Source organism: Stigmatopora argus, chromosome 9, assembly GCF_051989625.1.
Source record: "Stigmatopora argus isolate UIUO_Sarg chromosome 9, RoL_Sarg_1.0, whole genome shotgun sequence".
NCBI classification, from domain to species: Eukaryota; Metazoa; Chordata; class Actinopteri; order Syngnathiformes; family Syngnathidae; genus Stigmatopora; species Stigmatopora argus.
The window spans coordinates 5,836,588-5,849,883 of NC_135395.1; the positions used below are offsets into that span (position 1 = coordinate 5,836,588).

The 13,296-nt window shown below is 40.2% G+C and overlaps 1 protein-coding gene across 1 annotated transcript; it reads left to right on the plus strand.

The window, feature by feature from the left end:
• Window positions 1–478: 478 nt before the first annotated feature.
• On the plus strand, window positions 479–12,758 carry b4galt7 (xylosylprotein beta 1,4-galactosyltransferase, polypeptide 7 (galactosyltransferase I)). The gene is made up of 6 exons (XM_077610187.1): window positions 479–898; window positions 4,398–4,733; window positions 8,304–8,529; window positions 10,211–10,294; window positions 10,372–10,476; window positions 12,214–12,758. The coding sequence occupies exons 1-6, from the start codon at window positions 849–851 to the stop codon at window positions 12,367–12,369; spliced, it is 957 nt and encodes a 318-aa protein (XP_077466313.1). The 5' UTR covers window positions 479–848; the 3' UTR covers window positions 12,370–12,758.
• Window positions 12,759–13,296: the final 538 nt, after the last annotated feature.

The window sequence follows — 13,296 nt, forward strand, 5'->3', positions numbered from 1 at the left end:
GTAGAGGTACGGCTGTAACTTTGAATTATTTTATTGCTTGTACCCCTTAACTCATACAATGCTAACGACAGTTATACATATCATTGATGTGTCATGCCAAGTTTTTGAAATTGGAATAGACTTGATGATCAAATTCCATTTCAATTTGGAAACCTCGGATTGAATTATCACGTCTAACTGCCAATGGTGGCGTCAACATCCAATGCCATTTAACTGTCAGCGAAGCACTCAATGAGTTAACTCTTAAAATAGATTTTAAAACCCGACCATTTATCTAACAAATGAAAGTGAGAGATTTTTGGGGGGGAAAACGGCCCTCGAAGAAAAAAAGTTTGTAAACCCCTGCTATGTTTTTATTCATCGTACGACCCCGACGCAAAATGGCCGACAAGTGACGACGCGATTCATAATGGCTTGCAATGCGAATCAGGCCTTTTCTTTATATAGATATCATACCTACTCGGAACCTTTGTCAAAATCAAATTTCAAGCCTAGTTTTTAATTGGATTCTCGTTTCCTATTCTTATTCCAAACAGATGAAAATAAGGACGGCTAAGTGTTGTAGTGTATTCAATTTGTCACCGGTCGCAGGCCGCTGACACGGAAGCAAATTGCATGCCCCCCTGGGCGTATCCAGTGGCGAAGTAAAGAGGGCCGAGCATTGCTAACTAAAGCTACTCTACGTGTCCAGGAATGAAAAGAAGACAAGCCAAAGAAACGATCCCATCCCGACATGATTCTTGTTGAATTCTAGTCCGTTAAATGACGGGTCGGGAAAGCGCCCATGAAAGACTCATGTGGCATTTAGCGTTGTTTTGGGTAAAATTGAACTTTTAAGAAGCATCACCATGTTTTCATCGCGCAGGAAACCTGTGTTCTACTTTAAGGACGAGAGAAGGTAAAGTGGATGTTAAATAATTCTTTCAAATGTTTTTTTTAAATGATGAACGTCCACCAAATGAGTTTCCTTTATCAATGAATTAACTAAACATCTACCCGATGACCAAGTGAATGAGCGAGCTTCATGGTTGATTTTTTAGATATTCTTGATTTGCAAATGAAATCCTCGTTTTTTTGGAGTCTCTCAATATAGCATGTATTCTCATGTCTTTTCATTATATTTAAATTAACTGAATATACTTGCATATTTATATTTTTGTATAACTTATTTATGTTTTTACTGGGAAAACGTACTTTGTGGAGTAGCACCACCAATTTCGTTTTCGCAGCTGTGTATGATGACAATAAAGGCTTTTGATTTGATTTGATTGGATTAGACGGCCATCGCCCCTAATTGAGTAAACAAGGAGAATGCAAAAATGCTAGATTACTACCAATAGTATTGCTTAATTTTTTTTTTACCTAGGACAACACATTTCTTGGGACCTGTGGTAATAGAAAAACAAGTATTTCTACTTTTGCAATTACATAATGTATCCAGATACAACATTTCAGTTTTGATACTTTTGTCAACCTTAGTAGACATCCAATCCAGTTGACATGAAAAGATGGCAGCGGATGAACATTCATCCATTGGCTGCAAACTCCTATTTCAAATGGATCGGGCTAGTTCCATCCTTTAGCACGTTCTGTTTCCAGAACTTGTTTCGTAACTTGCATTTTTTTTCGTAAATACACTAGTACTTTATATGTAAATTCCGTAATTCGTTCCACGGTCCTCTAAAATAACTACCTACAAAATAATTTAAAATTGATCAAAGTGTCCCAATGTTGTGAGAAACACAAAATGAGATACAATGATTTATCAATGTATATTAAAATAACAAGCATGCAAAAACATATTCTATTTATGCTAGAGTACAGTGCAGTGTAAGGAGGACGCTAACCTTAGCCTACAAACAAATGCACATAAACAACTTCAAATTATGAATTCACGTGCTTTTTGCATACCATGAATATATTGCTTTACAAAACATGTTGCCATCAACCCAGTTTCTTATTTTGTCTTTTCCCACTGTACCACAATGGCTGCACATAATATTATGAAGCGGAAACAAAGAATGCTGCACTTGCCAAATTTTCTAATCCAACATTCAAAATGTAAATCTATTCTTGAATTATAAAATGTATATAATTCAGATTAGAGGTGAGATCTTGAGCCCGAGCCCCACCCGAAATTCAGGTCGGCTGGTCCTAAAATGTCAATCATTACTTCTAGTTCAGGTCGAGTCGATATGTGGTCTCTCTCGCTGACTTTTCCAAAATAAATATGTTCATAAAAATGTATACTAAAACAATGTGTGGATACTAAACTAAGGAATATAGTGGTACCTCGACATACGATCGTAATCCGTTCCGAGACTGAGATCGTATGTCGAGCTTTTCGTAACTCGAGCGAACGTTTCCCATTGAAATGAATTGAAAACAAATTAATTTGTTCCAACCCTCTGAAAAAACACCAAAAACAGGATATTGGATTGGAAAAAATGTTTTATCTCTTCTAAATCGCCATATATTGACAAAGTAATAAATAACGAGTGGTTTAATAGTAATAAAATGTGTTTAATAGATGTAAAATTAGATGCATTTCGCGGAGGGGAGAGACAACGACACACACTGAGGCGGGGGGGCTGTTCGGGGGGACTTTATCCACGGCAACAACGCACTCGTAAACTAACAAACAAATTTAAATTAACTTGGATAAATATATACAGACACACTCAAACATACGTTTAATGTAAGTTTACACAAAACTGAATTCTAGTTTTGTCTTAATCTTTTGTTACCTTCGTTTTCCGGGTTAGCGGTTTGCCACGCCTCCACCCTCACGTTCGCTATCGATGGACTGTTTGCTGTTGTATTGCCTTCAAAATATTCCGAAAATGATGCACACAAAGGTCCTCACAATAGGATAACGCACGACCACTTGCCAACGAGAAATAGTCTTGAAAGAACGATCGCGGGAGCTTCTTTCATTAGAAAGAATAACAGGAAATGCAATAGCTGAGGTTACCCATGTATTGATTGTGGGTAATGAAGTTTTATTCTGAGAAAGGGTGCCATTGCCTATGGGTGTTGTGTGCACAAGTATACTTCATTACCCAGAAAGCCCTCTTTTTGCCCGCGTATGCGCGTTGTGCGTTTCCTGGTCGAAACTCGTCTGAATAAATCGTTCAGTCCTCGTAGATTTAGTAGTTATACACGAAAGAGATGTGGCAAAAAAAGACAGTGCGCTACAATGATAAACAGCCTCTCATGTTATGGCCACCTGGCTTGGTCGCATCTCGAAATTTTAATCGTATCGCGAGCGAATTATTCGATCAAAATTTTCGTCGTACCACGAAGTACCACTGTACTGTTATAAATAATTTGGATAAAACAGAGAAGCCACTGTAATGTTATTGCAATTGGAGGCGCAGAGTGAGAGAGGTGTGGAATAGCTTCAAATTGATTGATGAATATGTGGCCGAAATTTGCGTTGGCTTCGCTGAATGGAGTCGAGCGGGCTTTTAAACAGTTGAAATCGTCAAACATCTATATGATCACAGTATTGTTTAACTTAGTAGATTTTGTTACAAAAGACAGGCTTTAATCTCTTATCTTAGATCACCCCTCCTCCTCCCGACCCGGGAGTACCGAGTCTCATCTCATCTCATTTTCGGAACCGCTTTATCCTCATTAGGGTTGTGGGAGCTGCTGGAGCCTATCCCAGCTGACTCCGGGCCAGAGGCGCGAGACACCCTGGATCGGTGGCCAGCCGATCGCAGGTCACAAGGAGACGGACAACCATGCACACTCACATTCATACCTAGGGGCAATTTAGAGTGTCCAATCAGCCTACCATCCATATTTTTGGAATGTGGGAGGAAACCGGAGTTCCAGGAGGAAACCCACATAGGCCCGGGGAGAACATGCAAACTCCACACTGGTGAACGTGACCTGCATTTGAACCCAGGACCCCAGAGCTGTGAGACCGACGCACACGCTAGCTGCTCACGCCACCAGGCCGCCGAGTCTCGACTCCTCACAAAAAAAAGAAAAAAAATGAAATTTCAGGTTTGCTTCGGGCTCGGTCCTGCAAATCAAGTTAATTGGTCGGGATCGGGTCAGGCCGGGCTCTAATACCCGTGGGTCGGGTCGGGCTGCAATTTTTTTGGCCCTATCTTACCTCTAAATTCAGATGGACACTTGGTCCTCTTTTGGTGGCCAGCATATTAGTTGTTGTTTTTTTCTTCCAAGAAGTTAATTTTTTTTTTCTTCCAGAAAATGATTGTGTAGGAAATTGGTGCCACACAAACACTAAAAATATAAACCTATTTTTTTCCGTCCGACAAGATTGATTGTCATTTAATTTGTGTGTGAGTATTAGTTATAGTGGAACTTTATGGATCATTTTGGGTTGAACCAATGCATTTTTCTGCTATTTGTGCGTGCAGGCTTGCATGGCGGCGGTGTTCAATGTACAAGTTGTTTGGAGTTTTACTATTGATGCTGTTGGCATTGGTACTGTGGCTCCAGCTCAGCTGTTCATCTGACATGGCTATCCCTTCCTCCTTGCGGTGGGACGGGCGCTTTCCTCACCAGCCAGCTCCGCCTTGTCGGCCCGAAAGGAAGCAAGACACGTCATGGGGTCCCCACAAGCTGGCACTGGTGGTGCCCTTCCGCGAGCGCTTTGAGGAGCTACTTGTCTTTGTGCCCTTCATGCACACCTTTCTTAACCAGAAGAAGATCGCGCACCAGATCCTTATCATCAACCAAATGGACCGCCACAGGTAAAGACTCGAAAGACAAAAACAATGATATCTGCCACTTTTTAAATGTTTTTTTCTATAATAATGATTAATAATACATTTCATTTACAACACCATTTTTAACACAAGGAAACTACAATAAACTGATTATCGAACATTAAAAACAGTTTAAAATATTTTATTACATTGAGTTAAAAATAAAAACTTTCTGGATTATAATTACTCCTTTTTTTCATAGTTTAGCTGGGCCTGCGACTTATACTCGTGCAACTTATTTTTTTATTTTTTGCTGACAATCTCTTCTTTTAGCAGATGCCTATTTTGCCCATTTTTCTCCATTTTGGAATTGTTACTTCAATGTATGGTTGTTCTTGGTTTCCCCTCCAAAAATGCCCTCCCAAAAGTGCGGCTTGTACGTACAGTAATACCTTGACGCACGAGTGTCCCAATATACGAGAGATTTGAGATACGAGGAAAATTCTGAGCCAATTTTTGCTCTGAGATACGAGACAAATTTGAGATAAGAGCATACGAGATGCGGCCACTGATGCAAGAGGCTGCTTCTGAGAACAGCATCGTCGCGTAAAAATATCTACAAGCACCGGCCGTACAGTTTGCAAGTTTTTTTTTTACCTTAATCGGTGTAGAATTGAGTGAAAAAACAATGGGTCCAAAACAAGAACAAGAAAATCCAGAATGAACCGCTATGGCAGGGCTGCCAACTACTCCGGAATTTCAGGAGTTTCTACGGAAGTGCAACGCAAACTCCCGGACTCCGGACAACCTCCCTAAACTCCGGAAATCCGAAAAAACTTTCACTCCTTTTTTTTGGGAGCAACCATTTCGGAAAACTACCAAATTTCGAATTTAAATGCCTCGAAATTCACACCATCGCTACGGCTTCCGCCATCTTGATTTAACTGCATTGTAAACCGGAAGAATTTGGTAACGAGTGCATTGTGAATCATCCGAGTTACAAATTCTGACAAATGATTCGTCTTGTGCAACTTCAGCGTGGCAATCGTTTCGAAATCGATTGCATAGGTAGCAAGTAGCCTCTATCTCTTTAACATTTTCGTTTTTTCAAAAGGGAAGTAAGTATAATTAAGGCTGACTAAACCACCAGTCTTTTGTTTTGAAACAAATCCTATCATTTCCGGGGTTGTCCTAAAGGAAGTAGGCGTACACAGTACTGGTAAATCTTATCAAAATGCCTCCTTGGAATAAGCCCAAAATAAATCGCAATTTGGATGAAACTTTTAAGAAATCTAAACACTCGCAGAACTTTATTGCTTCTTATTCGACAAAATATCCCATGTTGACAGCCTCTCCAAAAGGACCGACATTTGCACATTGCAGAACATACATGGTGGAATTACTGACTGTAAAACGCATGTATAAGGACCCAAACACAAAGATAAACTTATTTTCATTATGTTGTACTTTTTTAATAATTTACAAAAACACAATATTTCAATTAATGTAAAAACATGGTAATAACAGTTTGATTTAAATTGTCCTATGCTTATTTTTTTGAAATTTTATATCGATTTTGCGTGAATCGCATTATGATTTCTCGCCGCATTTACATTCGAAATGAGACAAGGGTACTCCTGAAATGGGGTCGACGGAGGTTGGCAGCGCTGCACTATGGACTAAACATAAACCATTTTAGACTGTAAATACAGACGCTCCCCTACTTACGAACATTCAACTTACGAATAACGGTACATACGAACATGTCTGCAAATTGCGTTTAAGTCGAAAAATGTTCGTAAGTCCAATTTTGTATTTTTTTCTGAGTGGTGCTTCTTTCCACCGCTAATACCGACGCCTGGCGAAAGTCTTCTATTGAGGGAGTTGCAAGGAAGAGGCAAGCCATTTCATTTGAAACGAGTGGCAATAATAACGAAGCTTGATGCGCGTGAGAGTGTTGAGCGTTTCACGGGCATTAAATCGTTCGACCGTCAGTACCATTTATAAACAGAAAGATCGAGCAGCAGGACCCAAATATTGAACGTTGCACAAAGTTTGCAAATCAATTGAATGATGCCATACAGTGCTACCGCATCATTTATGATGAAAAAAAGAAGAAAACTGTGCAATCGTCGTTAGATCGCTTCTTTCGGCCAGTTTTTAATACATAAATCTCTCTATACAGTACTGTACATATTCTCTCCATTTTATTAAATGTTTTTTTCAGTACAAACCAATGCGTGTTACTTATACAAGCCTTAAACATATAAATGCATTTGTATAAACCTTCAATATACTTGTATAGGCCTTAAACATAAATTATAATACAAAATATAGCACTGAATCAACTTGCAAACAAATTAAACTTATGAACAATCGCTCGGAACCTAACTCGTTCGTAAGTAGGGGAGCGTCTGTACCAAAAACTGAATACTTATGACAAAAAATTATCCTTTTTTTTAACCCCAAAATTAACTGAAATTTGCTTAAATTCACTGATATTACTCATACTAGCTTGTCCAGCGATTAAGAGTCCACCAGAGTGGACCAATCCATTTTGGCTGGAACTAAATAAGACTGGATGCTGCTCGGATGATCGTTGTCCATGGCAGTTTAAGTGGTAATCGGATTCTAGTTGAAATAAATTTGACATCTAGCGCTGTCATTGGCCACGAAGGAATTACCGTAATTACTCGAATATAACACGCAGATTTTTGCTATATAATTAATTCCAATAGTTGGGGGTGCGTGTTATAATCAATAACTAAAATAAATTACAAATGTTCGATCGAAAAAAGCATTGTCAAACTCACTTTGACGCACGGATTTTACGTCATCTCGTAAAGACGACGCACGGATTTTACGTCATCTCGTAATTTCGATCGAAAATCGGAAAGCCGAGACCACCACTGCCCCCCTCTAGCCTCGTATTCGTCTCAGTTCACCCTCTCTCAGTTCAGTGTTATAATCAATAACTAAAATAAATTACAAATTTTCGATCGAAAAAAGCATTGTCAAACTCACTTTGACGCACGGATTTTACGTCATCTCGTAAAGACGACGCACGGATTTTACGTCATCTCGTAATTTCGATCGAAAATCGGAAAGCCGAGACCACCACTCCCCCCCTTTAGCCTCCTACTCGTCTCAGTTCACCCTCTCTCAGTTCAGTGTTATAATCAATAACTAAAATAAATTACAAATTTTCGATCGAAAAAAGCATTGTCAAACTCACTTTGACGCACGGATTTTACGTCATCTCGTAAAGCCAATCGGATGATGTGTTGTGGGAGGAAGAGGAAGTGGATGAAGGAAGCGTGGACGTTGATAGGATTCTCAACGAAGAGATGTATGAGAGGACAGACCAAGAGAGAGAGGAACTCTTCATTTGAAGGATTCTAATGAATAAATTTGTTTGAACAAAACAATCGTGAAACGAAGAAAAAAAGGTAAGATTTCTGATTTTCGTCAGCGGGAAATTTTAGGTGCGCACTATATTCGATTACTGCGTTTTTCCAGATGTTTTTGGCCCAAAATTACCTGCGTGTTATTTTCGAGTGCGCGTTATATTCGAGTAATTACGGTAATGTTGGCAGCCCTTTTGATTTGCCTAAGGTTCAACCGAGCGTCGCTGATCAACGTGGGCTACCTGGAAAGCGACAACGACACCGACTACTTGGCCATGCACGACGTAGACCTTCTGCCCCTCAATGCTGCGTTGGACTACGGTTTCCCCGCCGAAGGGCCCTTCCATGTAGCCTCCCCCGACCTGCACCCCCGCTACCATTATGCGAAATACGTGGGTGGGATTCTGCTACTCACCAAGAAAGATTACCAAATGGTAAGCACACTAATTTGCTGCCTCTTTAAATGGATTGAATAGCTATTATGATGTACTACATTTCCACAAGAATTGGATGGTGGCGCGAAATTAACTTTAAATGAACTTGGATTACGATACAGACACACTCAAAAATAAGATTAATCTAACTTTACACTAAACTTAATTCTAATTTTGTTTTAATGTTTTTTACCTTCTCCCGACTTGGCTCTTTTTGCCCCGCCTCCTTTTTTAAAGGAACCTATCGAGGGTTGTTTATTTTGTCTTCCCTTCAAAATATTTCGAAAATGACGCGCACACATGTCCCACAATCGGATAACGCACGACCACTTACCAACTTGTGCGGCTGGCTTTTTTCAATAAAATCAGAAAACTTGCCACTTCGCTAACATGTCCTTAATTTCATTCGTAGCGAGGCGGTCCCCTCTTCCACCACCTCCTCGCTACTGAGCTCCTGCAATGCTCCGCCCATTGTTTTAAGGTATCTTTACACGAGGGAGTTGCGGTGAGAAATCATAAGCAGCCTCTTGCGGCTCGGCCACCAGGCTGTCTCGTATGCTCGTACAGTGGTAACTCGACATACGAGTGCCACGATATACGAGCAATTTGAGATACGAGTAAAATTTCGGGCAAATATTTATCTTTGGATACGAGACAAATTTTGATATACGAGAATACAGCGGACGCGAGAGGCTGCTCATAAGAACATCATGGGCACTGTCTCTCTCCCCGCAACTCCCTCGTGTAATGTGTCCACGAGCACTGGGCAGAGCGTTGCATTTTTTCCAGTGTTTTTTTTCCCCATTAGTCAGTGCGAATGGCGTATATACTACTTCTCGTTGGTAAGTGGTCGTGCGTTATCCTTTTGTGAGGACATTTGTGTGCATCATTTTGGGTATATTTTGAAGGGAATACAAAAGCAAACAACCCTCGATAGGTTGCATCTGAAAGTCAGGGTGGAGGCGGGGCAAATAGAGCCAACCTGGCCGGGAGAAGAAAGGTATCAAAATTTAAAACAAAATTAGAATGAAGTTTAGTGTAAGGTTAGATTAAACTTATTTTTGAGTGTGTCTGCATCGTAATCCAAGTTCATTTAAATTTGTTTGTTATGTTACGAGCGCTTTGCCGTGCAAAAAGTCTCCTTCCTTCGTCCCCCTCTGTCCGTCTCTCTCTCTCTCCCCTCCGTAAAATCCGTCTGATTTTAGTACTATTAAACACATTTTAGTACTATTAAACCTCTAGTTATTTGTTACTTTGTTAATAGATGGCAAATTCGAACAAATAAAAATGTTTTCCAATACAATATCCTGTTTTAGGTGTTTTTTCAGAGGGTTGGAACGGATTAATTTGTTTTTAGTTAATTTCTATGGGAAACATTCATTTGAGTTACGAATAAATCGACATACGAGCTCAGTCCCGGAATGAATTAAGCTCGTATCTCGAGGTACCACTGTATCTCAAAAATTGTCTCGTATCCCAAGGCAATATTTGCTCGAAATTGGAATCGTATCTCAAATTCCTTGTATGTCGGGGCACTCGTATGTCAAAGTATTTCGGTCCAATAATAATAATGCGTTTTTTAAATGACCAAAACTAGTGATTTGTCCTATAAAGGGTAAAGCTCTGTAACGTCTTTCCATTGCAATGTTGGATGTAAACATGCTTTTGTCTGGCTCTCCAGTGTGACGGGATGTCCAATCGTTTCTGGGGGTGGGGTCGTGAAGACGACGAGTTCTACCGGCGTATGAAAAAAGCCAACCTACAGGTGAGCCCGCGTCCGCCTTTACCTGTCCAAAAAGCTCCACCCTCTCGGGCAATCTAACGTCGGACACCCGTCCGCAGCTCTTCCGGCCCAGCGGAATCACCACGGGCATGAAAACCTTCCTGCACCTCCACGACCCGGGCTGGCGCAAGCGAGACACCAAGAGGTTGCCGGAGCATAAGAAGGTCTGCAAAGGCGCAATGTTTTGCGCTCACCATTAAGTCATTATGGGCTGCCGTTGAAGGCCGTTGACATCCAATCCATTTGAACCCTCGCGTTTCAAATGGGTTAGACATGTATCACTGTCAACTTCTGCTCATAATAATTAGATGTACAGTAATCCCTCGATTATCGCGGTTAATGTAGACCAGACATGGCCGCTATAAACAAATTTATTTATTTTTTAACTTCAGTGCTGAGTCCTCGTAGCAGGCGGAGGACAGGGGAGTGGCTGGCTTCCGCTTGCGAGTTTCAGCGTGGATTTTCACATTTTTATGAACTTACAAAAAAAAATTAATTAAAAAAAAAAAAATCCCCCAGAAATAAATCTGTGATGTAGTCAAGCCGCGATATTCGAGGGATTACTGTATATGTATATTTTCAAATATATATAATTTGCAGTTAAATAATAAACTTTAAAATTTACATTCAATAAATATAATCAAATCATTGGAGGAATCTTTCAATATGTTTCAAATAATTACAAGGAGTAATATGCAACTAATAATGGGAGTGGTAATGTTATTATAATTTTAAATTGAAAATTGTACTTAAAAATTAAGTTCCTGTCAAATGTAATTTGAATATTTAGTACATTTGTTGTAATCATGATTTTTTACTTTTTTCCCTAAATTTTGTGTTAAATGATTCCATCCGTTATCTAACCAAACATCTTTTCAGTTCTATTACAATCATAGGACATGACCTGTCATTTCTTTTACTTTTATTACAATTTTATTCCTGATTCATTTTCTTTCACGTAAATGTCAAGTACAGTGGTACCTCGACATACGAGCTTAATTTGTTCTGGGACTGAGCGTATGTCGATTTACTCTTAACTCAAATGAACGCTTCCCATAGAAATGAACTAAAAACAAATTAATTTGTTCCAACCCTCTGAAAAAAACACCAAAAACAGGATAATGGATTGGAAAAACATTTTTATTTGTTCTAATTCGCCATCTATTAACAAAGTAACAAATAACTAGTGGTTTAGTAGTACTACAATGTGTTTAATAGTACTAAAATTAGACAGATTTCGCAGAGGGGTGGAGGGGACCGGGGGGTTTGACTTTTTGCATGGCAACGTGCTCGTAACATAACATAAACAAATTTAAATGAACTTGGATTGCGATGCAGACACACTCAAAAAAAAATTTAATCTAACCTTACACTAAAATTAATTCTAATTTTGTTTTAAATTTTGATACCTTTCTTCTCCCGGGTTGGCTCTATTTGCCCCGCCTCCACCCTGACTTTCAGATGCAACCTATCGAGGGTTGTTTGCTTTTGTCTTCCCTTCAAAATATTCCCAAAATGATGCACACAAATGTCCTCACAATAGGATAACGCACGACCACTTGCCAATTTGCCCGGGAAGTAGTACTCCTCTCGTATTAGCAAACAAGCTCCGCCATTCACACTGACTAACGGGGAAAAACACTGAAAAAATGCAACGCTCCGCCCAGTGCCCGTAGAGACATTACACGAGGGAGTTGCAACCAGAGAGACAGTGCCCATGATGTTCTTATGAGCAGCCTCTCGCGTCCGCTGTATGCTCGTATATCAAAATTTGTCTCATATCCCAAGATAAATATTTGCCCCAAATTTTACTCGTATCTCAAATTGCTCGTATGTCGGGGCACTCGTATGTTGAGGTATTACTGTATTGTAACTAATGAAAAAATATATAAATATTTTAGGCGCAGTCCCATTTGGATCCAGAGGGTGGCCTCAGCAACCTGCGCTACCATGTGGATACCCGCCAGGAGCTGACTATAGGTGGCGCTCCTTGTACAGTCATCAACACCATGCTGGAGTGCGACCAAGACATAACACCATGGTGTGACAATGCTTAAGACGTGCACATGTTCGACTTTTATTTTGAAGAGCTCCCAATCACCAAGTGGGCACTCTATATCGGTGAATTAGCACACTGTGAAGTGAGTGTCTTCCATGTTTTTAGTAGAAGGGCATATTTTTATTGGACTTTCTAACATCTCGTGCCCGTTTGCAAGCTGCTTGTATCAATAACTCATTGGCACTACTGACAGTGATATATGTCCATTCTGGGTTGGTGGTCTAGTAGTGAAAAAACAAAATCTTTTAAGATGTCTCTCTTGCAGCTTCTCTTATTTATTTGTTCATTATGTCTAAATAATTTTTTAGGCCGCTTTTTATTGAGTAACACAACAGACGGATGTTAAATTGATGACATCCCTGAATAAATAATAATGAAACGCTTGGACCGATGGCCTCCATTTTGTCAGAAAACCATATTGATATAGATGTCTTTAACATCTGCTTTTGTTAATTCCTTCTGCTGCTTCTGTATTTTTGTTAGTTGATTAGTCATCTCTTTAAGGTTGGGTGGGCAAACCATTCCACAAAGGGCCACGGTGGGTGCAGGTTTTCATTCCAACCCATAAAGAAGACACCTTTTCACCAATCTGGTGTCCTACAAGTGCAATCAGTGGATTGCAGTCAGGCAATGTTCCCTCTAATTTTTCGTTGGTCTGAGCAGAAAGACAACCTCCCTGAGCGCACTGAGTACCAGTGTGAGCGACATCATCGGTACTCGGATGATTTGCCTAAAAACGTTTCGCCGATGGACGTTTGACAGACGGGCAGGTCGCCAAATGGACGTTCCGCCGAACGTTCATTCGGCCGAACGGAGGTTTCGCCGAAACGGGATTCGCGCGCTCGCCCCGCCCCCGGATCGTGTGTGTACAAGTTTTTCAACCTCGGCCCGCGGGCCATATACGGCCCGTTAGGATTTTTAATCT

What these genes read in the sequence shown, in the direction of transcription:
- b4galt7 (XM_077610187.1), top strand. Translation starts at nt 849, where the DNA reads ATGTTTTCATCGCGCAGGAAACCTGTGTTCTACTTTAAGGACGAGAGA. An exon ending in AACCAAATGGACCGCCACAG is followed by an intron (nt 4,734 to 8,303) that starts GTAAAGACTCGA and finishes GATTTGCCTAAG; the next exon opens with GTTCAACCGAGCGTCGCTGA. An exon ending in GGTTGCCGGAGCATAAGAAG is followed by an intron (nt 10,477 to 12,213) that starts GTCTGCAAAGGC and finishes TAAATATTTTAG; the next exon opens with GCGCAGTCCCATTTGGATCC.